Here is a 26,397-nt window from a genome sequence, read left to right as displayed (position 1 = left end):
ATCGAACCCAGGTCGGAATTACCAGTTCAGCTCTTTTACTGCTCGACCGCTGATGAGCCTAAAACTTGAGGCTACTAATTATCAATATTTAGTCGCTGTTTCTTGCTTATGTAGTTACTTTTAAACTAAAGTTTTAATACTAAAATTCATTTGATACGGATGAAAAGCTAATTGGAGAGACATAAGAGATAGACATAATCAAATAGAAAATTTTTTAAAAAAGGTATGAACTGTTACTTTCTCAAAATGAGTAATTAGTTCTCTGAACATAGGAGAAAGCAGACTTAGTATTTTACTAAAAATTTCAATCAAATTATTTCTTAAAATTTACATATTTTGATTAACCCATTAGCCGTTGGTGTTGCGTTGACGCAACGGTCAAAATAAATGCGTATATAAATGTAACTACCTAAGATATTTTATACCAGCAGATAATTTCGTGTAGGGAGTATTATGAAGATTACTTCTGTAAAAAAATATTTGCCTTCAACAATCATTTTGTTTATAATAATTAATCTCAAACTTTAAGCAAAATTTAAGCAAAATTTTCGACCGGGTATTTTTGCTGAAAATATTTAACGAAAGAATTGCCGTCCTTATGAGTGATCTATTTTTAGTCAAGGTCACCGTTTATCAGAACATTACATCAGTCAAATGTTTATATTTGTGTTGGGAAGGAAGGGAAAACAGGTGTTGCGCTGACGCAACGTCAGCAGGAAACGGGTAGTCAATCTCCTTTTCCACTCATTCCTTTCGATGTTCTGGTTCATGTTCTGGTTGTTTAAAAATGCCTAGAACGAGGTATATTACATTAGAAGAAGCCCTTCAAAGATTTTTTGATGAAGAATCATATGATGATAATGTTAATAATGATCAGAATGAAACTGATATTGTTTTTTTTTCCCCAGAAATTGCAGAGGCTAGGGACGAAGAAGAAAGGAATGGCAATGTTTTAAATAATGATAATGATATTTTACCAAATGATACTGCTCGGGAAGTTGAAATTCACGTAAGAAGTAAGTTTCAACCTTCTAAAAGCAGTTATAGTCATACTAAAAAGTTTAAAAAGCAGAAGACTGAAATCTTGAAATGGATAAAAAAGGAACTGTTAGTTATGTCTCAGGAAGAACATGAAGAAAGAGATAGAAGAGAAATTATAAAAGGCAAAACACAAGGTAAAACTAGTGCACAGACTTTCGATTTTCTTTTTTCTTTTTGGTTTAGACATTTACTCTCTTCTCACTGAACAGACAAATATATACGCTCAGGAAAAAAAAAAAAAAAAAAAAAAAAAAAAAAAGTATTTATTGCTTTTGAAGCCTACATGAGAAGATTTATTGGAATATTATTGCTTACAGGATATCATTCTTTACCTCAAGAAAAAATGCATTGGTCTTTTGATAAGGACATTTCTGTTCCTGTTGTACGAGAATTGATATCACCTTTGCAGTACAGGAATATGAAGCAGAATTTGCATTTGACAATAGTCAAATTGACAGTACTGATAAATTATATGAGGTGAGACCGTATCAAAACTTACTAAATATCACCACTTTTTACTACTGAAAATACGTATAAAGTCTTTTTTAGATTTCAGACGCGAGAATGCATTATTCCTTTTGCAAACTCCTATTGAGAGTGTTGAATTAGCCAGAAATAGATCAGCAACAGGAAGACCTAGTAAATTCAGCATTCAAAAACCATTGCATGGAGATGGTAGACATTTTATCATAAAGTTCGTTGATAACAAAAGACTTTGTTGTAAAGAGTAGCATAGCCAGACTGTTTATAGATGCAACGTATGTAATGTAGTTTTACATCATGATTGTAATCAAGCTTTTCATGCTTGAATCTCTCAAATGAAAGAATCTGTATTTATAAAAGAAATACAATGTATAATTTAATATTAAATTAATTACAAGTAAAGTGATTTGTAGATTTATAAAACGTTATACAGCTAAAAAGTAATCCTGCGCTCCACTCAAAAGAAATATCACACGAGTACAATCCTACTCACTCAACATCCGTAGTCTTATTCCGCTGACGTTGCGCGAACGCAACACTCGCTTTTTTCACAGGTAAGAGCATTTTTTTTATTTTCAATGTAAATTTATGTTATAAATGCTTAATTTAATATTTATTATTATTTTCATGAGAAAAGAAGCATTCCTTGTAGTTTGGGCGGTTAATGGGTTAATTTGACAAGTCGTTTAGCAAGTGTTCATTATGATAATTTTCATCACCTTCAATTGTTCATCAGCACTGAGAAAATGATGAATACCATAACCTAAACAGCTTTTAATAACAATTAAAATAATTTTCCTTTCAATCGATAACAAAAACGTTGAGAAATTACTAGTAAATAAATGAATGTGATAGCAAGCGTCATTGCATCTCTAAACTATTAGACTGGAAGAGATATTTCTAAACATATTTGGATCTTATCTTTCGTGTTCAACACGTTAATTTATATCTTCACTTACTTTTTCTTTGCTACGCAGCTACGAAATTTGAATACACTGATATGTAGAAGTCTATGAACAAATTTATACTTAAAATAAATTAATTAATTTTTAAGTCTTGCGGTTTTCTGTGAGACAAATTTTAAGAAAACTGTGTATTATGTTATAATAACCGTTTCAGAAGAAAACCAGCGAAAGTGATTACTTTGGTATTTTCCACCTCAGCCATTGCTGCAAAATTAGCAATCTCGACGTGTTTACTACAACTAGCCCCTTATCGTAAAGCGGTACTGAGAAACTCTCATACATTTCATGAAACACTTGACGTGATAATACCCCTTTTAACCCAAACGTTTGGATATTGAGTTTACATAAGTCTGTATTCAACCTACATTTTAATTGTATAAGAGAAATTTGATTTGATTTACTTTCCAGGCGATATTTTGCAAATGAATCTAATTTAATATTAATAAAACAAGGAGTTCTTCAAGTAATTGAATGGCTTACTGAAACGCAAAGGCTACCAACTCATAAAAATTAAATTCCAGAAGCACGTAGTGATAAATTATTCACAGCAAAAACTAAAAGAATGTATTTTTTAATTTAACATTTCTCAAATAATATGTATACATATATATATATATAAAACAAAAATAACAATAACAATAAATTAAATATATTTAAATATGTATATATATGCAAAAATTTTCATTTGTTATTATTTTTTCAAATGTTAGATTGTTTGTATTTAATATGTTTTGATTTTTATACTCGGTTTGCTAAAAAAATAACAAAAACTTTAAAAAAAAGTTTTAGGCTTTTTTTAATCTAGTTTACAGTTTTGATGCTCTAATTTTGAAATTTTTTGCTCCCGTCTGTATGGTTTCAAATTTTCATGCCTTAATTTTTTTCATGTGTTAGATTGTTTATATTTGCATGCTTAGTTTCTGCTTAAAAAGAAAATTTTTTATTTTATTTTTTAAATCTTTTATTTTAAAGCTTTTATTGCTTGTTTATAGTTTTGATGGCGTAATTTTGCAATTTGTTTGCACTACTTACTATGGCCTGTAGGGGTCAGACTGATAAAGAAAAAGATTACCTTGATGAATTTTCTGAGATTGTTCTAAGTATTAAATTTTAATTTTAATTTGTATCTATATTAGATTAGAAACAGGCTTATGTATTTTCTTTCTTCATTGTACCAACCACCTGATAACAATGAACGAAAGATGTAAATTATTTCTTCCTTTTACCTTTTTGGTTTTAACTTTCTTTTCACCTTTCAACCATTGTGATTCTGTTTTTTATTTTTGCATATGATTTGTTCCGAATTGAATATGGGGTGGATTTTAAACGTATTAATTTAATTTATTTTGAATTACGTAATATACATATATTTCTGTTTTATAACTTGTTTTTGATCAGTTAAATATTGATATTCAAAAATCAGTTAGTGGTCCACTTTTGTATTATTCCTCTTGACTGCAAATATATCTTAAAGTTTGAAAGTTATTGGTTGATTAAAGTAGACACCGCATTTTTATTTCCAGATAATCTTAAAGATGAAAATACTATAATAAGGTATTGTAAAAGGAAAAAACAACGGATGACGACTTGTTTAGGAAGAGCTGGAACGGGTGATTTTAAATGAGGGTTTTAAAAGAGTTGAAAGAACTAAAGCTCGGATTTTGGTGTCGAAGGTGCAAAGGATGCTGATAAATACGAACTCAGAAAGCTTGTGAAGGTTTGTGAGCTTCCATGCTCAGTTTACAAATTGTGAGAACGAGTGTAAAGAATCACTGATGAGAGAAATAAGCTTAGATATCATTGGTCATACAGTTACAACGTTTCTGTTAAAAACAACTTAGTTTGGATCCCTGAGCAAATGATCTTTAGACCTCATCTACTTTAAATGATGTATGAAAGCTTCACACGCATCTTTCCGTTTCGTCAATCTGATCACAGTATGTTTGGAATGGCTAATTTTGTGTGCCTCTGTTCTTATAAATCTGAGAGTCACAAATATATAATATATACTTTAAAATATTCAAATCTTCTCTCATCAAATGAAAAGAACAAAGATTGAAACTGTTAGATGCTTAAAAGTGCTTCTTTATATAATCAAATTTAAATTATCCTTAGAAATTAGTGTATAGCTATTATTATTAATATATTACAGAAAGTAAAAGTACAAACAAATAAAAAGCAAAGGTATTCTCTAATAGATAGCTTTGCAGCATTAAATAAATCAAATTATTTATGGAATTAGAAATTGCGCAAACATATAATTTTCATTGAGGAAAGGGAATTATATTCATTTTGGAATTATAATAAACATTTTTGTAAACGTAAGTGGATAAAAATGTACTGAAAAGAAAAAACGCAATGAAATTCAAAGATACAACAGAATATCTTTATTTAATAATCGCATTAAAATTAAGTGCATTTATTAGTTTCTCATAGATAGTAAATTTATATAGAAAAACATAGTTTTAGAGACACAAGTCAACCCGCGTAAAGGTGATAAAATGCCTATAAAAAGAAACATGGATATAACCTGAAAATATAATTTTACACCGGTAATCAATATTCTGTAAATCTATATGGATAATTTAGAAAAGCGTAAAATAAAAAATTTTATACATATACATTATAATAATTATACAGATGTATATAAATTTTATATGCAAATTATTTATATATATGCAACTGTTACAATGCAGTTATAGAGATATAAATAATTTGTATGTGTATATTTTTAATGAATGCTTCATAGTTAAATATATATAGATAAATTTGTGAACACAATTGCCAAAGTTAAATATATCTACAGAAAATTTGCAAGACATTTGAGATATTCACAAAAACAGTTGTAGGGTTTTGGAGATGGAAATTAGAAAATCAATATTTCGCTTGGTTCACAACGAAACACTTAATTCACAATACTAGAAGTTTCTGAAGTAAATTGTCAGTCATCATAATTCTTCTTGATTAATACATTAATTTCCAAATCGTCGAATAAAGCTTATTTCTGAAGAATATTAGTGTGTTACTGGTCGATAAGTTAGTTCCAAACTAACAAACTATTGGTTTCAAAGTGATGTATTGACCATTAACAGTTATCGTTAAATTACGGAAGTTTACACAATTATCTAACAATGCATTTAAGTAGAAAGGAAAGTTCGAATACAGAAAGGCAATAATTCCAATATTATGAAACGAAAAACTTTCGTGAATATTATATATAGCAGCATTTTAAAGCGAAAAACTAATTAATGAATATGAACATATTATTAGATGGAAAAGAAGACTTCCAGTTATACTAGTATAGAATGAGTTAACTGGCCGAGCGGATAAAGAACTGTGTATCTGAATAATAAAAGTTCGACCTGGGTTTCAAATCCCGTCGAATGGGCTGACTGCATGGACGTTTTTATGGTCTCTTTCTACATGTAACTTGGATACGAGCGAATTAGTCTTGGGCAGTTCTCCATACAGACATTTGTCCTCTTAAGAAGGTAGCCCTAGTGTGCTGTCATAATCTAACAAATTCAATCCCAAAATCAATATAAACAATGCGTCAATTAGAACTGCAAAGTTAAGGAAAATTCACTCTCAAGAGATCAGCGTTAAAAAAAGAGAGACAGCCAGAGATAGCATTTTACATTTCATAGGAACCTGTTATTAGAACAGTCTTATTCAAGGAACAAAAACACATTTTGCTAATAATATTATTGCCCAAGAATTTAAAAACTCATTTCTTATATATTTGATGTTAAAAAAATTCTTTACGGACTTGCGGTATTTAAGAGAAACCATAACAAAGATATTTAAGTTAATGACAATGAAATCAAAAGATTAGTTTTAATTGCCAGTTTAATTAAAAATTTAAATCCCTATATTAAACTGAATTAATGGCTTTAAAAAATTAGCGCTAAAGTGTTTGAATAGTATTCAATATATCGCCAGTTTGCTTCAGTGAGTACCACTGAATCAATCCCCTTTTGGATATGCTGCGAGAATTATTTTTTGAAAAATTAGACGATAAGAAATATAAAGTAAGCTTATAGGATACATTCATATTATTCACAAATAAAATTAATATTTGTAACAAGGACAAGTTATTCGTATTCTTTGACCACTGCATTAATCTGATTAAATACACTACCATTTTTGTTTTTTAATTTGAAACAAAAAAGTTTTAACTGGATATATAGCAAAGCGTTAATAAAATTAATAAAAACTAATTAACTTTATTTTGAATATTATTTGGCGTTGGTCAGAGTAACAGATGAAGGAGCAGCACATCCATCGGAAACTTAAAATTGAGCTAAATTTAATCTTAGGTTGAAAATAGTTCCTTTGAAAAACTCTATACATTTCGAGGGAATCTAAATTTCTGTTATTCAAGGGAAAAATATTCTAAATTATTCTATAAAATATTTAGTGAAATTCTAGAATAGTCTGTCTATAAACCAAACACATTATATAAGAATTAAAAAAGGAACAAAGTTTATCAAAATTGAAAAATACCGAACTATAAAATAGTATAGAATAAGAAGGATGACTTTTTAAATTTTCAGTCTGCTTTAGGGATTGATTCCACAGCATGTTAATAAAAGAAAGCGATTTAAAAATAATTTTCCTTACACAGTAAGAACACAGTACACGTAATACACTAACCATGTATTATTTAAGTTAACAGAATATTAAAACATATTTAATGCATTTCAAGACAGAATATACTTTTCAGCGGATTAAAACATATGATTTAGAAGCTAAGTAATAATTGTAATATATATAATTTTTCCTGTTAATAAACTGTGTTGAACTTAAAATTGCTAACTTGAAAGAAGTAAACAAGTTAATGTTGCCACTAAACAACTAATAAACTAATTAAATAAAATCAGTTACATTAAATGAATAACATTAATTAAAAAATCTAAACACGTTAAGTATTCACTTCCAAAAAAACGAATCGGGCTATATTTTACCCAATCTATTTAATATGCATGGACGTTTTAAAGAAATAAAATATTATTCCTCGGCGTTCTTCGGAAAATCTCGGCTTTCCGAGTGTTCCTGTGCGAAGACTGTTATAAGGAGAGAAAATGGGTATGTATAAAAAAAAAGCATTATTTACCTCATGATCAGGGTCTTGTTCGAAAGCGTCCGGTACCAATCAGGTGAGAAGTCACCTAAAAGAATAAGAGGAGAAGAAGTATCGTTGCGAGTTCATCACTTATTTCCCAAACGAGGGAGAGGTGCCCGGGTTGTTCTTTTTTCCCCCAGGCGTGGGAGTCGAGAGGGAGCGAAAGGGATAAATTCTCCGCTGCCACAAATGGCTGCGGCCGGAAACCGGGGGGACGAAGGCACCTAAGTAGGGAAAAAAATAACAACGGAAATGTTGAACGAAATTTGATGTCGTGGGAGAAAGGGTATAAATATATATATATATATATAACATATAGAAACGTCGACGAGAAAAAGTGGTGTAAGTAACAAAGTAAAAGACTCGACATCTCGTAGTATTCAAATATAAAAAATTTGAGAATATTTAATTCATTTTATATACATTTATTTAAGGTACATAAAATTCTACCTGAAATGGAAAGGCGGGTCAAACAAAGAAAGTATTCATTTTTTAAAACTCTTTTATCATTTGACATTAATAAACAGAAAAGTTACCATTTTTTTCTACAGCTGTAACCAATCCGGAATAGCGTCACGGGTAATTTTTTGGAGGGAGAGTAGGGTCAATATTTGTGATTCTATCGTGGAGTAACAAACATAGGTTATTACATTGCGAAAGACATGTAGCAAATTTGTTAACCTTGTTGCAAACTGAGCAATCCTGAATTCTAATGTAATAGAATACAAGCCAATTATTGCTCTCAGAATGAATATAGATCACAAGTTGAATAAAGTTCAACGTAGCTTCTTCGTCGATGTATACTTGCATTCGTGAGATTTCTAGCAAATTCCAACTATCATTTGCAATCAAATTGGTAAATAAAAAGGTTGTACTATTTCAACCCTGAAAAATTTTCCAGATTGATGGGTCCGATTTGTAATGAAGTCCTTACCACGTTCATTACAAACTGAGGTTACTAGCATTGGATAGTTGCGCCAGTTCTTGTACCATCTGTAGAGAATGGTATCGAAGTGTTTGGATTTTGTGATTTTTAACACCTAAATGCGTAAGTCATTGCTCGCTAAATGAAACTCTTCTCTTCATCTACTGTTATGTAATGTGTATCGCCTGTGGGCCCCAGAACAATGGAAGAACACCTTATGTAATGAAGGATCTCGTTGTACAGTTTGAAGATCTGATGCATAAACTTAGCGACTGGAGAGGAATGCTTCCTACCGGAACACATTCTAGCCTCTGTGAAGTTTAATAGAGGAGGGTTTACGTTCCTTTATTTAATTTTGGTTTGCTAAGTTTTGCCACAGGAAAAACAATTCAGAACCTTCCATTTATGTTATATCTTTAACATTTAAACCTTCAAATGTCATACAAATTAATAAGAACGGCAGACGGAGCAATAAGTTCATTAAAGTCAGTTTTCAGTAGTATTGGTGATGTTTTTAAGAAAGTCCTGAAGATTCCCAAGATGTCATGTGCATCAGATAGTTCGCAATAAATAATAATAATTGCTATTATAAAAGTAAATATGTTAAACTTGCTGTAGCCCCCCCTCCAAAAAAAGAGGGGTGACGTGCTGTCTGAAAGCTTCCTGTCAGTTATCTCTAGTTAATTTTTATATTTGGAAAATACATTATAGAGAATTAGTAGTATATTTTGTTAAATAATATTTACGGAATGCCAAATTTAAATTTTAAAGAGTGGAGTACCACAGAATTTTTCCATAAAGCTCCTTAATTTTTTTTTTTTTTTTTTTTTGGAAAATAAATAGTCGAAGTTTTAGGAAGTATTTTTTTTTTTTTTTTTTTTTTAAATGATAACTCTATCTAGTAAATTTCGTACCAATGTGGTAATTAGAGTTCATATTAGAAACGTTTTAGTCCATCATTTATCTAAATTAGTTTTTGATATTAAAAGTCGTTCGATGTAATTTTCTCTTTGTAACTTTTCACTGCTTTGAATAAAAGTGCGTTCTTGCATTTTCAGAAGCTAACTGATGAAAAGTTTTGATTTTTTTATTTTATTGTTCCGAATAATATATAATAAAATAATAACCTAATAAGTTTATTTCTTAATTAAAAGTGAAATTTTCTTATTAGTGGGAGGGGGGTGAAAGTGAATTTTGAAATTAAGTAATTAAAAAAAGGAAATACCTCCAAAATGTTTTGCAACTAATACCAAAATGTTTAGTATGAGTTTCACAAAGATGAGACAACAAAACTGAGTTTTTATAAAGATTTAAAATTTAATGCAAGAGAAGGGAAAAGGTTAATCTTTGTAATGCTGTAATAGTTCTTCTTTTATGCCCGTAAGTGGCCTAGCGGCCAAAACGACAAAGAATAAAAATTGCATCAGTGCTTCTAATTTTTTTTTAAAAACTTTTTCAATCTGCATTCGATGTACTCAAATTTTGTTACAGATTCAACATTAAATATGAAAGCATTTTTCTCAGAAATTCCTGCATACAGGAATTTCAGCAGTTAAGTAAGGTAGCTTTAGGCTATATTGCCCTAATTAACCATTCAGACCAGCTTGACCATGTTTAAGAATAGAGAATGCAATGAGCAGTAAATATCTAGCTTTTTTCTTTCTTTTATCTTAAGTGCTTTAGCTAATCTTTACTGGTCTCGGCGATTTATCTCAGCCACAAATAATTAAAACCTAATTTTTCTATTAAACACTCTGCAGAAAATATTGTTAATTTAAATAATATAACATTAGCATTTGCAACAGCACCAAAACATATTAACTGAAGACATTGAACCACAAAACAAAAAGTTGACAAAAAAAAAAGCTGCAAAGTTCTTTGACAAGAAGGAAAGTGATATTCGTTATAACAGTTTAATGTGCAATTAAAAATTGATTGAGATATCAGTAAATACAAGTAATCTATAAATGATAATTCTCTCCCAGTTTAACATAAATGGAAACTTAAATTTATGTTAGCGCCCAAGCTGGCAATATCTGTGAACCAATCTGCTGTATTCGGCTAGCTGTAAGGTAGCAGGTCGGTCACAATGAGCATGGCATACTCATCATAATGTTAATTAACTGCTATTTTAATTTTAAAACGATGTTCTGCTTTGATTCTAACTAAATTTGCTTACCTTTGAAGAATGATACTTATTGTAAAATTAGAATAGATAGGTATTGCGACTTAAAAGTAATGCATTAACACAAATTCAAAATATCTGAAGGTTGAAATTAGTCGCAATTATTCATTCAATACAACCGACACAAAGCAGATAATTCTGTAGAACTTTTACTGTCTTTCAGTATAGTCGGCAGCTTTGTGTAAAATCGTTGCTAGCTTTGTGAATGTATAGCATGCGTATGGCAATGCCTGTTCTGTTGGCGGTTCGAACGGAGCGGTCTGTTGCTTGAAGAATCTTTGAAACAGTTAACGAATGCCATTACGTAGTTTTTCCGACTTAGGAATCAAATTAAAATAGTAGGGATTATGGTGGATAGAAAAAAATTCTCAACCCTTTAAAATGAGCAAATCAGCCAAAGCATTGTCCTACAAAATTGTACCCAAACATTATGGCTACATAGCACCCAAACATTGCTACAATGGGCTACAACATTTACATGTTACAACACCAAATCCTCTAAATGCTCCCAAACATTGTTCTACAAAATGGTGGAAAGATTCTGCAGAAAGTTTCGTCGTTTCTTTTGCAAAGCTGGCCACAGTTTAAATTCCAAAAATGAACAGCAATTGACGGTTCGTCCGAAATGTATGTCTATGTTAGGATAACTGATTTCTGATTCTCCATCTCATTCGCACATAAGAAATAATAATCACCATAACCTTTTCACTGCTAAGTTTCTAACAAATTTTAATTTCGTAGCGATGCATAATGGTACCATTTGCTTAATTAAAGCTTCAGTTTGGGTGCCAATGTTCTGGCTCATCCGGCTTAAAGATATGCGTAAGAAAGGCATTTTTTTGACGTTTATTAGCGTTGTAAGTGGGACTGAGCAGCCTCTTATCGTAGTTATTTCCACATTTCTTACCCGTGCGCTGTTCCCGTTTTCAAGAATATTTTGAGTACTCAAGTTTATACCATTAACTTATGTAGATACAGTTTTATACCGTTAACTGTATACCTGTTCATGTGGTGCGAAGAGACAATATTCTCGTTGTAGCACATACATGTAATGTTAGAAAAACGCGTCCATATTTTAGGAAATATATTACGTATCGAACTAATGACCGATGTAAGTGAAAAGCACTGGTACCATTTTATGAAGTACATACGGCAGCATTGCCGCTATTAAAATTATAACTTATTTAATCCTATGAATAAAATAATATTTTTAAATTCAAATATCTTTTCATTTGACGAGTTATTGAATAAAAATCAAGTCATAAATTTGATATAATTTAGAAGTCAAACACAAAAATCATTATATTTTCAAATACTGTGCAAATATGAAAATATAACGCTGATTTTTGTTGTTTGATTTCTAAATTAATACTTGTTCGGCGTGTTATTGTATCTTAATTATAAACTTGATTTGTTGGAAATTTAGTTTTCTTCAGAGTCTATATGCTCACAAGTCATATTAAACGTAATAAGATGTCAAGGGAGATAAGTGTGTTTTAATACTTTCAGAGATCGAAAGACAAGAAACTGGAAATAATCCTAAATAATTTCTTTCGAAATTATGAACAGACATCTGCAGAGGAAAAACGTACTTTGGTATACCATGCAATAATGTTATATGGCAGAGACAATAAGTAGCCTTTGTGTACTTTGTCTAAATTGAATAATTTAATCAAATATCAGATTCAATAAGAAAGAAATTACGCAATTAATAGAATGAAGACAGGAAAATATTCTATACAAGAAATGGTTCGCGGCATGCGATGGTTCAACGCTTCATTTTTGACCAATAAAAAAAAACCTTAGATCCATTCGATAAATCTGCATTTTAAGTGTTCAGTTTCAACTTTTTTAAGACCAGCAGTAAGTGAAAATATAGGATACTGCAATGTATACAAGCAAGGATGTTAGCAGTTTTAGATCGATTGAAAAGAAACCGTATTATATACCTAGTTTCGATTTTTCTAGCATAGGCTGCATGAAAAAAGGTAGGATACTGTAATGTACTATACGAGCAAGGATGTTAGCAGTTATTGTAGAATAATAACCATAATAATAATAATTAAATAAAATGTGGTTATCTGAAGAAATACTATAATTGTTAAATTTTTAATAAAAGGCTTTTATTAGTTTTTCTTAAGTTTCATTAGAAGAGAAAGGAATTGAAGAATCTCCAATATCTGGCACTTACTTAATTTCAGTAGTTTAAATATTGCTCAGACACACTGTGCTTTTGACTATGTGCATTAACAGGGAGAAAATGTATGCTCATTCCACTTTTCAGTTTTAGAGTAATATTCAATAAATAAATCAATTATTTAACACTTTCTGGAGTAAGGTTTTGAAGTAAGTTTGAGGTAAACATTTGTTTGATTGTAGACGAGTAGGTGTAAGGTAAGCAAGGCTTTGATATTCAGCAAGTTAGATGCATTACGATCTTTTCAACCTTAAATGGGTCGATCAGCATGCAGTCTCATCAATTTTAAGATCATCCGCATTTCTGCTTGGAAAATATGCTTCGAAGGTATGCTTGCTGCTGAAAGCATCACTTCTGTGATACCTGGAAGAATTATTTCTGACATCAACTTCCATGCAGAAATTTCTTATAGCAAATCCCGAAAGATGAAACAATTAAAAAACTGTGATATTATTAAAAATTGTTTTTATTATTGTAATATCTTATGTCTAAATCTACAAACCCGTGAAGATGGGAGAAATAGATGCAAACAGAGTTAGTCATACTAGGAATGAGAGTAATGTAATGTAATATACGAGTGCACTGCAACCCTCCTGGTCGATAATAATCGGTCTCATGGTTAGATCAGCACACCCAAAGCAGATTAAAACAAAAATAAGTTAAAAACATTAAATCAAAATTCCCAATAATGTTCCAGTATGCTATCTATAAAGTTCATCAAATCCTTTGCAAATCTAAACATTCCTGAGGTAGAAGAATTCCTTTATGCTACCATGTTTTCCCTTAACATGTCACAATAATAAGCAGGCTTCGACGCACCAGCACTAAAAAAATTACAAAGACTATTATTTTAGTGTAATGTATTCAATGTAATGTACACGTAATGTATCTTAGTGCAATGTAACTATTAGTTTAGTGTAATGTAAAATAATAGTAGAAACACTATTATTTTAGTATCATAGTCTCATTCCTAGTTATACTAGAAATGAGAGTATGACCCTTCTGTCCCAACACCATATCAGTTCAGATTAATATGTCTTCTTTTATAAGACCACAAGAAGACTTTTGGAAGTGGCCACTGTGGTTGCTCATGACTGTGACTGCTTGAAATTAAAATTTGTGCTGATTAATCCAAGAGTGAATTTTGTTTATTTCTAAATGAAAAAAGTACTAAAAATACTAAATCCTAAACGCATGTTTGTAAGCCATTTTCTTCTTTTGGAACAATTCATTTTTGTAAATTAAAATTTTCATATATGGGTAGTAATTAAAACAACATAAAACATCGTATGCTAGCTCGGAAAACAAAAAAATAGCAGGTATTACAAGTGAATTGATGCTAGAGAATTCTAAAAAAGTATGGAGTTAATTTTCTTTTAATCTTGCTTACATATATATTTTTTAATTAAATTCTTCATACAATAGAAGCCTGTAATTAAAAACTATAAATGAATTAGGAAACGAAAGCAAAGCCTTACCATCCAAGCTGCTAATTAACAGATATAAACAACTGTCTACAATTCCAGTTTTCATACATTATCCTGGTATTGAACAAAATTCTTTGGGGAAGGTAATATTCAAAGCCCTCAACCAAGCAAAAGAATAGACAGATTTTTATGTTCTTCGTCTTGCTACGACAAATACTCCAACCTTACGGGGATTCGAATCCAAAAACTTCAGCATGGTAGCTGCCTTCACTAATCTGGGTAAAATTTTAAATGGATTATTAAATTTTTAATAGGATTCTCAACATATAACCTTTTGTTTCGTAATTTGTGGAAAAGTTCTATCTGTGGCACGTACTACAGTCTTATCTGTGGCAAAACCCGTAGATTAGTGATAATTCGGTCTAGACGGATTTCTTGCAGCTAAAAAGGATGGTGTGGTGTGTTTGTATTTAATTATGGCAAAGCACACGAGGGCTATCTGCCTAAAGGGAGGGATGCCTTTCGTGGAGGACTTTCTAAGGGAAACTGGCTCGTATACACGTTACACATGAGGAAAACCACGAAAACGCCCATGCAGCCAGCCCGTTCGCGGGATTCGAACCTCAGACCGAACTACCAGTGTTCAGCGTCTTTACCGCTCGGCCGCTGGTGGGCGCTAAAAAGGATGGATACATAGTTAAAAGTTCTTGGACGGAAAATTGTCGAGGAGGTTTAATTTGTTTCTATCTCGGACTATACCGAGAATTGAAAACAAACTATAAATTATTGTTAGTTATTTAGTAGTATGCATCAAAATAATATTGAACAGTTAATTATGCAGCATTTAAAGTATAGTAATAATAACTGTATTCAAAATTAATTTTGAAAGATGAAAAATAATCATAAAACTTATTTACATAATGTATAAAAATCTGAGCACATAAGAATTTTACTGTTTGAAAAATTAAAGAAATTAATGAATACTATTTATTTAAGGCTTGTTATAAATTACTAAATTATTTTATTTACTCATGATTTACTATAACAAAATGCATTCTTAACAACAAGTAAATTTTATTTCGGTTTGACAAATTTTTCCTCAATCTGTTCACCAGAAGAACAATTGTCGAGACCACTGATCACTGGTAGCTTGACCTATTTTATGTAGAAAACGAAATGACTAGCCGTTAGGTATTTCCATGGTTTTTACATATGAGTAAATATTCGTTAATTAAGTAAGATCCTGTTGAAACTTCGTTCAAGAAGTTTCAACAGCAAAAAAGTGGCCGTAAAGAACATGGAAGTTTCCTAATGCTCTTGAATGTTTTTCATTAATAACCTAACTTATCAATTTTCTATTCTGGCTTTTATATTTATTTGAAATACAAAATGATGAATATTTAATAACATAACTTTTTCCCTGTGGTATGGAAGTTCATGAATGGTATGGTGGATTACATGCAGAATTTTCTTTGAAAACCTAAACTTTATCAGCAAAATCTTCCAGTGAACTCAGACCCACCAACAAACGAGCGGCAAAGTCGCTGAACACTGAGTGGTAAAGTGCGGGTTCGGTTCAGGTTCGAATCCCGGCGAATGACCGGGCTGGCTACATGGGCGTTTTCGGGCTTTTCCCCATTACGAGTGTGACGTGTATACGACCCAGTTTCCCTTAGGAAATCCTTCATGATGACATCCCTCCTCTTTGGCAGATAGCCCTCAAGTGTTTTGCCATAATCAAATTAACCAAACCAAAACCGTCCAGTGAATTCGAGAAAGATCTGCAAGTATCTACCTATTCCTGTGTTTTTCGTATATGAAATTTATGAAGTTTTCTGTTTCTGTACTTTACGTATGAGAGTCTTTCCTCTGAATGTCCCCCACAAAGACAAATTTCATTATACTTATAACTTTTGAGACTTTATCTTAATTTAATCTATGTATCAACTTAGTTAAACGGCATGTTAAAATGTTTTAAAGTCTTGATATAGCTATATAAGATATGCCACAAATATAGTATTTAAAATACATAATTCACATAGATCAATTCTGTAATTTAGCCACAACTGGCAAACTGCAAAAAGGAAGGCCGAATATAAACTTCAGGGAGTCTTTCCATTAAGACCACCACTCACGCTTCCAAATTTTTTGTCAAAGTAGTCGCCGTAAAGAACATGGATGTCAGAAATGTTGCTGCCATTTAGTTAACATGTTCTAAAAATATTTCTCACTTTCAGTGGTTCACCACGAGATATCACTGTGTTAGTCAAAGCGTTGTACTTGAATGCACAAGTATGAATTCAGAAGCAAGCAGAAATAAGTAGTACCATATTTGTTGCTTGCAGGACTAGTGAAGTTTAGGCTGCATCGCATGGGGAGGGGGAGCTGAAATTTAAACTAATAGAAAATTCATGTATCATAAACACAAAACATGCATGGCACTAAACTTACTACAGTTTTCTAATTGTTACGCAACAGTTCTCTGAATTTCATTCATTATATTTTCGATACAGTTTTTAAATTTGATTCAATTACTTCGACAATATTTGCAAAGCCATAGATTTCAGAAGAGCTTCGAATCCAACATATCCGTAGAGAGATGCTATTTTTGCTGTCTAGTAGGTCAACTTATTCCAATACCAGAGATTTTGATCAGAGCATGCTTCATCAGATAGATTAAAGGCTATTTATTTTGAGAGTAGTGACTTTATTCATTACTTTCTATGATGATGGCTTTTACATACGTTATCTGGGGTGAAAATCTCGAAACCCATATGAAAGCACCCCGCTCGATTTCCGAAATATATGCTGGGATGAAATACCAATGTTTAAAGGTTTCAACCGCTTGGCTACTGATAGACCTTGAGAGTTCTAAATTCTTCTTAACCTTGAGTATTATGGGATTAACACTCACCGAATGATTTGATCAAGTCCATTGCTTACTCTCCTTCAGACTGGGGTGCCTATATAACAGCAGTAGAAACTCTCCTTTCCTCTGTAAGGGTACTGCTTAGCCGGAGCGCAATATAATGACCTGGAATTCGGTTGCCATTCAAATTCAAAATTTCCTTCACCCGGAAAGCTATTCTTATCAGTTTAACTAGCCAGAGCCGATAACTGTGTTCAAATGTTTTTATTTAATGAAGAGGTTTAGGCAATCAAACTGATTGTTTGCAATAGTGCGCTCTTTGCAGCCTTCTATGGCATCTGCAAAGTATTCGAACTTCATACTAACCATAGAGTGAATTTCTCGGAGCTAGGAAAGGAGAAAAATTAACTGTCACCTCGCAGAGATTCGAGCCTTGGATCTTGCATTTGCAGTTTGATGTGCTTACACCACTACAGCAAACACGGGAGAATGTGGTAATTCCTCACTACCTGAAGTCAGATTTTATGTGTTCCTCAAATAGGTTAATCTTGCTGCGTAAGGATTTGGATAGGAACGGAAACAGGTAATTACTTGTGATATAACTATTTTGCCTGTATCAGAAGTGACTACCCATTGCGATAAGTACAATGGCGACATGACTTTCTGAACAATTAATTTGAATTATTCTTGCTACACGAGTCCTCTGGATATGGATTCAAATGAAAAATTCTTAATTAAAATTGTAGTTATTGTTGATATGCTTCTAATCAATCAATAGTTATACTGCATTAACAAGTAATTGATCAATTACATCAAATGAAAAGATGTCTAGGATCACATGTTCTGAAGGCAAGCTGTAAGTGTAAATACACCTTACAATATATAATAGAATGTCATATTTGTTTTAACCTGGAACGTCTAGCACGTCAAATATTTGAATGGGGAAAGTTGGGAGGCCTTTCTCTCAAGACAGAAGCCCCCCTTTCTAGGTAGCGGAAGTAACGGAGCAGCAGGAGAGTGGATGGACCACTTTTCCTCGAAGGATGCTCTTCCAGAGAGTAACAAGTTTAAAAAAAAAGGATAGCGGGGGGCAGTGAACTTTCACAGCGCAGGAAATGTCCGGGATGTTTGAGGGAAAGGATTGCTTCTCACCCCTTGTAGATGTAGGAAGATTACTTTAAAAAAAAATTATTTTCCAGATTATATACATCATGTCAGTGACCTCACCCATCGCTGTCCTGTCCGGGGTTTGATTTCAGAGAGAAGCGTGGATTCTAACTAACAGCATTAGATTTTGCATGGCACAAACGGTAAAGAAATTCAAGCTGGAATACTGAGTGGCAGGTAAGTTTCTTCTTGATATTAACACTTTCGATTGATTAATTACCATTGCAGGGAACGTGTTATTTATTTCCTTCTGATATGGCAGAACAAAATGGACATCCAAGATGCTCCTTAATGCAAATATCACCGTAAGTCTTGCCTGATTCATTGATTCTTTGCACATATTATTATTAATTTTACAAGAGATGGTTTTAATATTTTATTGTAGACCTTCCGTATGCAAGGCAGAATTTTACATGTCTAATGTCCCAAATACCGATAAATCGATTTTATGAGAAATTTTTCAAATAAAGTAAAATGCGGCTTGCTCTCAAATATTTCAAACTCTAAGTGCGTTTGCAAAAAAACCCTAAAGGAATTTTGCTTCATTTTATAGCAAACAGAAAGATTTTTCTGTGCTGAAGGATTAATTTCACTTAGAAATGTTCATAAGACGTATATGAGAAAATGAAACATTTTTTCATTGTTTATTCATAATGGAATAAGTTATTTCAATATGAAATAATGAAGGCTTGAAAATATGAAGGCTAGGTTGTTTATGACTTATAGGTCGAAGGCTCAAGCTAGATAAAAGAATTTAGAAATTTCAGGTGAGATTTCTTTTTAATGTAAACATTTTATATTAAATAGTCTAGACAAAAGCTTATTCATAACAGAAAACTGGGAAGCGCAAGCAAGCACTGCATTCGGTTGTTTCCGTGTTGTAAAATGTGACAAGGTGCAGAAATACATACGATACGTACGGTAATGTTAAATTTGTTAGAAATTCTTTTGCATAAGCAGGTGTATAGTAAGGTTTTTTCGAAACCATATGGTTTAGAAGAAAAGGTAATGAAAATTAACAGTAACGAGGAATTAGATTAATTGCGATTAACTGATTACTCAAGCAGCAAACGACCTTAGAGAATTTTTAAAATAGTCATGAAAATTATATTTAAAAATTAATTTATATAAACTGAATTATTTTAGCTAGTTGGGTAAAAACGTAGTGTTAATGATCATTCTTTTAGCTATTTAAAATGAAACAGCGTTTTTTTTTTAAAGAAAGAGCCACAGATTATCTAACAAGATCAGTTAGATAATTGTTGTGACATTTTGAATTCTTTGCAGGTTTTCATCTAATTAGTGCTTTCAAAAATCCTACCAGAAGAGTTGATAACAATCTCATAATTTTTAAAGAACGCAATAAATCTTGTAAATTAGTAACTTATCATCTATGGAAAGATAAAACCCAATCTAAGACGATTATTCACACTTTAAATGACTTTTGTGGAGGTGATTGCCATAGAGAAGTAATATTCAGCATAGATATTTAAATACGATCTCAGATACATTAATCATTTGCAGAGGTGATCATCTTAAGGATATTGTTGTCATGAGAGAGTTTACTGTATTTTGGTATTATTAGTAACTTATACCTTTTTTGAACAAATAAGAAGAGAAATAAATGTTTAGAGATTTGCAATTTGTTAAATATGCGATGTAGTTTCCGTATTCGGTTTTCTGAGACAAAGTGAATGACTTATTAAAAATTTGATATTTCTGTCAATTTTGTTCTTTCTTCTAAAAAGATTCGAAAATCAGAGGAAACGGAAAAAAAAAAAAAAAAAAAAAAAAAAGAATCGTTTGGGGGAAAAAAGTAGACGAAACGAAACTATTTTGATCTGGGGATGAAATGGAAGAGGACGAAATGGACACAAGCCTTTGAATTTTAACTGTTGACCATAATTACGCACAATAGTTGCAGTCCGTAAACTTTAAAGTTTAATGAATGCTCTTTCATTTTAAATTTTGCTATCCTTCGATGCTTCCCAGTTTAACACTATTTTGAAAATATGCCGATTTATTCAACATATAAGGCACCGCAGTAGATATCGAAGCATAGAGAATTATCGTTGGATCTCAAGTAACTAACTATAAGTGATGATAAAGTTTTAATAACTTTGATTAAGTATAATAACTTTTTTACCGGAGGTCAAAATTAAGTTGTCGGTAGCGGAATAACTCAAAGCCGAATAATTACAACTAATAAAGCTGGCAAGAACTAAACGTAGCATGCACACACAGTCAGAAACACGCTCTCTTAAAATCCCGAAGTCTCAGTTTAAATACTATCTAACTCATTTGCCTTGTACTGAGGAAACGGAATGAAGAAGTTATAGTAAGGCTGAAATTATAAATATCTGGTCAGTTTAAATAATAACCTTACTAGTTGATGAAATGTTAGTTTACTAGATTGTTCTACTAAGTCTTAGAGGTTTTAGCTCATTCAGCTTATATTTCGATTGAGATCTGAGTTATTTGATACTAAATGCCTGTTACTAAATGTAATTTGTGTTCCGACTCCGAGAAGCTTAAGAGCACTTGGAGTTGTAATTTGGATTTTATTCACATTTGCAAACTGAAACATTCACAAAACATTTTAGCTGGTAGATATGCCCCAAATCCAACAATTAAAGGGAGTTAGTTAAATGTAGTCAAACTTGGGTATTATATATTAAGCATATAAATAAATATAGCAATGAATTAATGCATATATATCAAAAGATTTTTAGTTGTAATGCAGTAGGAAAAATAAAGTGCATCGAAATAAAATATTTGTGTGCGCGGATTTCGAAGACCAACTTGAAAACTTTTTAAAACAATTTTGACAGAATTCACGAGGAAGCTCCTGTCTGAAACATTTGATGTCATAAAATTAACTTCATAAATCAAATCAAAATATTGATCTTATAGTACACGAAAAGTACTTTTGATATACCTAACTATTAAATCCAATACATAAATATTACAATCTTTTAGTAATATATTTTATAGCCCCGTTTTACTCTGTTTAACATACTCTAACAGAGAGTGCAAACCTTTTCCGAATTTCAATTCCAAAACTCATCACCATTTGAATGCATGGGTAATACAGCGCTGTTCGCACATTTTTAGACGATTTTCATTGTACTTAAAGAAATATTTTACGTAAAAGTTTTGTGTTTTAAATATTTTGTTTGATAACCTTCACTATCTTTCTGCACTGTAATTTCGAAGACAAGTAAGTCTTTTGCAGTATCGGAAGAGATATTTTATCCCATTCCGCACACAAAATTCAAAAGCACCAAAATCCATGGATGATATATCAGGAGATTTTGTAGGGTATGAGTGGAAGGGTATGGATTTGACACCCGTCTCTTGTTTCATTTTTTCCAGGAAATTAACAGTGGATTTTGACGTGCGGCTGCTTGCTTTGTCTTTATGCATTTCTATTGATTGATGGCCCTGTGGGTAAAGAGAAGATATTTCATGTTCGAAAATTGGGTATAAAATATGTTACTGATAATACGTGGACTTGATTTTAGCATTTTTCTCCAATCTCTTTATTTTCAATTTGCCGTTACATGAGAAACCAGCAACAATTATAAATCCATTTGAAAAACTTTTAGCGTTTCTTTCCTTTCCTGTTGAAAATATTATCACAAGTTTAGATAACAAAAAACACTTGACTTTCATAACGATTTTTGATAACTCGATACGAATAATTTTCGTATCGAGTTATCAAAAATCATTTTGACGTGCGGCTGCTTGCTTTGTCTTTATGCATTTCTATTGATTGATGGCCCAGTGGGTAAAGAGAAGATATTTCATGTTCGAAAATTGGGTATAAAATATGTTACTGATAATACGTGGACTTGATTTTAGCATTTTTCTCCAATCTCTTTATTTTCAATTTGCCGTTACATGAGAAACCAGCAACAATTATAAATCCATTTGAAAAACTTTTAGCGTTTCTTTCCTTTCCTGTTGAAAATATTATCACAAGTTTAGATAAAAAAAAACACTTGACTTTCATAACGATTTTTGATAACTCGATACGAATAATTTTCGTATCGAGTTATCAAAAATCATTTTGACGTGAGGCTGCTTGCTTTGTCTTTATGCATTTCTATTGATTGATGGCCCAGTGGGTAAAGAGAAGATATTTCATGTTCGAAAATTGGGTATAAAATATGTTACTGAAAATACGAGTTGATTTTAGCATTTTTCTCCAATCTCTTTATTTTCAATTTGCCGTTACATGAGAAACCAGCAACAATTATAAATTCATTCGAAAAAATTTTAGCGTTTCTTTCCTTTCCTGTTGAAAATATTATCACAAGTTTAGATAACAAAAAACACTTGACTTTCAGAACGATTTTTGATAACTAGATACGAATAATTTTCTTCGGAAAAAGCACAAACATAACCTTCCATCAATTGCTTTTTTAAAAACGTCATTTCGCATAAAAACAAAACTGTCAAGCAGCAATCGATAATTTATACTTTCAAAAATATAGTTGCAGTTAAAACAAAAATTACCAGGTAGACGACGCTTTTTAATAGCAAAGCAAATTCGTCTAAAAAATATGCGAACATCCTCTATAAGGATACTGGCCGGAGACCCGCGGTTACAGGATTTCATGTGTTGGTAAATTATGATTTGGGGAAGAGTTGGGGTAGCCTAAGACAGATCTGTAAAATAGTCTATCTGGAGATCATAACATTTTCTATGCTTCCGAAAATAAGTATCATAATTTCTTTAAAGAATAAGTAGAGTGGAAAAAATAGTTTGCTTATAAATTTCCTTTCATTTAAAGCGAAAATATGAAGAAAAACCTCGATTATCTAAACTGAGAGGATTAGGAAAGCCCAGATAATCGATTTCAGACTTTAAAACTATTTGGAATAATGCTTATATTATCAAGCATAATATTGCGTGAACTAAGCAAATATTTATTTTGGAACGCTAAATAATTTATTTCTAGACATGTGTTAAGAGCATTCTCCTTTGCCATTATAAGCGCGGATTTCCGTTAAAAATGTTTTGTGTACGATATTGTGTTAGAATAAGCTAATTGGTCTAGAAAGCTTACTAAAGAGCTTTTGGAAAGGCAAAATAAGATCAATCTACTTAACTATGCATGAAAAGAAAAGAGACAGGGAATTAGTTGACAAAATAACAAAACATTTATGATTGCTTATTATTATTAAAGACGCTCAAACTTTTTCATAGCATGCTTTGATGAAGCCGTTTTACGAGTGCCTTCTTTTATCTCCTTTGTGGAAATTAAATGAATTCTATCTTGCGCTTTAAATTATACTATAAAGACATCTCTCGGCAATAGACTAGAATGCGAAACGTTGCATCAAAGCGATGTAAAGTAGCAAAGACGAGGCATTTACATCTAGATTAGAGTAATTACTATATTACAGCAATACCACTAGATTAGAGCAATTTTTACTTAGAGTAATATCGTAGGGCTCTAAAACCGGACTGTACAGAGCAGTTTTGGAAGTGAGGATAGTGTTCCACTTTTGTGTGCCTCTAGAAATGCCATGTATTCCGTTAATTGTTTGGAATTCCGTAAATAAATTCAGTAAGTTTGGATTCTGATAAATGTTCCCGAATTTTTAAGTAGAGAACTTTCATTGTTCTAGTACTGTCTAGAGTTTTTTTTTTTATGAAATCTCTATATACTTTTATATAATACTAGCGGAAATATCCGATGCCAGTTAAATTAGCTTAAGAATAATGTATCTAACAACAGAAAGAAAGACACCGCTGTAATCCTTCTCTAATAACGATGCAAAAAATACGATTCATAGTCCTACATTTTTAAGTCTGATGCGATATGGAACTCACATAAAAAATTTCGATAGAAAAATAACTAATTCTCTCTCATTATATCAGCAACAATGGCACGCAGTTTTTAACAATTTTCGTCTTTCTAATCAAATGGTCGTAAAAGCTCAAGTTCCATACAATATTTCGCCTAGATTCAATTTTACTCGATTAAATGTCACAAAAAATTGATCAGATTGATCAGAAATCAATAACTCGAATAAATAAACAAACACAGAAACAGATAGTCTTCTTTATATATCTTTATAGATTTTGTAAAAATTACAAATATTTGATTAACAAACTCTACGATTTGAAAGCGAGCATTAGCAACACTTTTCAAAATACAGCATTTTTATCTTCAACTCGCGAGATTGTTGCCACTCGAAAAAATGAGTGCGCAAATTAGTGTTATTAAAGTTTTTAATTAGTATCTCGGCTGATTAAAGTAGTACGAAGACGGCAACAGTCGAAATGAGTTCCGACGAATTTTTGGACTAGGGAATAATGTATTTAATGTTTGGAAATGCTATTTTTATTTCATAGCAAAACTTAGAAATTTTTTATTAACGAACTCTACGATTTGAAAACGAGCAGTGGCAACACTTCTCGAAATAAAGCAGATTTTTTATGATTCTTATCTCTAGCGTGCGAGACTGTTGCCACTCGGGAAAATCAGGGCGAAAATTAGCGTTTTCAGACCATGTGGACGTCAACCTTTCCCAGGATCCAGAAAAGAATTGTAGAAAGTTTGGTGACGATAGGCTTATAGTAGTGACTGAGTTAATCGCGAACAAACAAATACACAAACACACAGACATTCTTTTTTATACATATGATATATACTTTTAGAGATGAAATCACCATGAGTTATAAAAATAATTTTGGATGTAGAATTTATTTTGTGTAATCTACAAAAAAAAAAAAAAAAAAAAAAAAAGAACGATTTTTAAGAAAACAAAATTGCATTTGTATTCTCGTTCCGTGTTTGTGGATGGAAAATCAGATAGTGCGGTTCCTCAGGCTAACAGTTTTAAATTAATCATATTAAAAAAATATGACAGATTGAAAGGACATGAAAGCGATTTTAGGTTCTGAAAGAACAGGAACTTAAAAATTTGATTGAAAGTGACGACAGATGAGTTAAGTATTAAATTCTTCCTGTGGTGATCATATTGTTTCAAATCTGTAAAAATAATTCAATTCATTTCTCTCTGTGCATAACGAGAACAAATGCATCAGTACACCTCATTTCTTTCATAATAAAGAGTACTACTATCTGAACATCTGGCAAAAAAACGCAAGTAAATTCTACATTCATGAGACAGTACTAATTTCAAAATACAGTATTCAGATAACGTGAAGGGCTTAATCAGTCGTTAACTAAAAAGCAATAATTTTTAAAGAAAATCTATAATACGGGTAAGAAGTAAAATCTTTTCGAATTTAATAATTTTTGTCTAAGAGTACTTTTGTGAGGGAGCAGATATTTTATCCCATGAAAGGTTGGCTTAATGAATAAGAATGATGAATAAGAATTATTTGAAATCAAATACATTATGCCTCACGTGCAAGTCCTTTTTAGTCACGAAAATTGTTTCGGTTTCGCAGATAATTCTGAATTGTAAAAATCTGCTCAACTATTTTCTAGATACTCGGAAGATTAATCCAGAAGGATATAAAAATGACAAAAAATAAGCTTAACACTAAATTTCGGAAAATTCTACTTCAAAGGCGCTATCATGATAATTAGTTTGTAGCTGTGAAAGAATGACATCACAGTAGCTGCAATTAATCAAACTAATTTCAAAGAACTTAACAGAAAAGTAAATCTTTTATATTTTGATCTAAAATTTTGGTCGATAGAATGATAAATCTAAGAGCTATGGAAACAGGAACTCAGAATTATACTCGCTTTGAAAAGGCATTTCCCTTTTGCAAGTGCATTTTTAGAGAAGATTGAGAAGAAATGCTGATGAAGTTCTTGAACGAAAAATGTTAAGTCTCCAAACTGAAAAGCCTAGTTTACTTCGGTACTTTTTCTCAAGGTAAGACGTTCTAAATTGAAACGCATTAAATTATTATAAAGAAGTACACGATGTATAAACTGTCTTTATCATAAAGTTAATATGGGTTGGGTTTGGTTTGGTTTATAAGTACTCGAGAGCTATCTGCCTTGGGATGCTACC

At 31.5% G+C, this 26,397-nt stretch overlaps 1 protein-coding gene across 3 annotated transcripts in view; it reads right to left on the bottom strand.

Moving 5' to 3' along the window:
• LOC118182611 (uncharacterized) overlaps positions 1-26,397 on the bottom strand; it is an 826,788-nt gene that overhangs the window by 202,852 nt on the left and 597,539 nt on the right. The window contains exon 1 of one of the 3 annotated variants that reach the window (XM_035351994.2): positions 7,606-7,809. The exons of the other annotated variants lie outside the window; for them this stretch is intronic. Within the exon in view, the coding sequence (XP_035207885.1) occupies positions 7,606-7,610 (5 nt within the window). The 5' untranslated portion in view covers positions 7,611-7,809. Of the gene's footprint in view, positions 1-7,605; positions 7,810-26,397 lie in introns of those variants that run through there. 3 annotated transcript variants of the gene reach the window in all.

Source organism: Stegodyphus dumicola, chromosome 7 (genome assembly GCF_044657685.1).
Source record: "Stegodyphus dumicola isolate Sdum_Otavi_A_Nest chromosome 7, ASM4465768v1".
NCBI lineage: Eukaryota > Metazoa > Arthropoda > Arachnida > Araneae > Eresidae > Stegodyphus > Stegodyphus dumicola.
The sequence above is the reverse complement of the archived record's forward strand: the minus strand, read 5'-3'. Positions and strand labels throughout refer to the sequence as shown.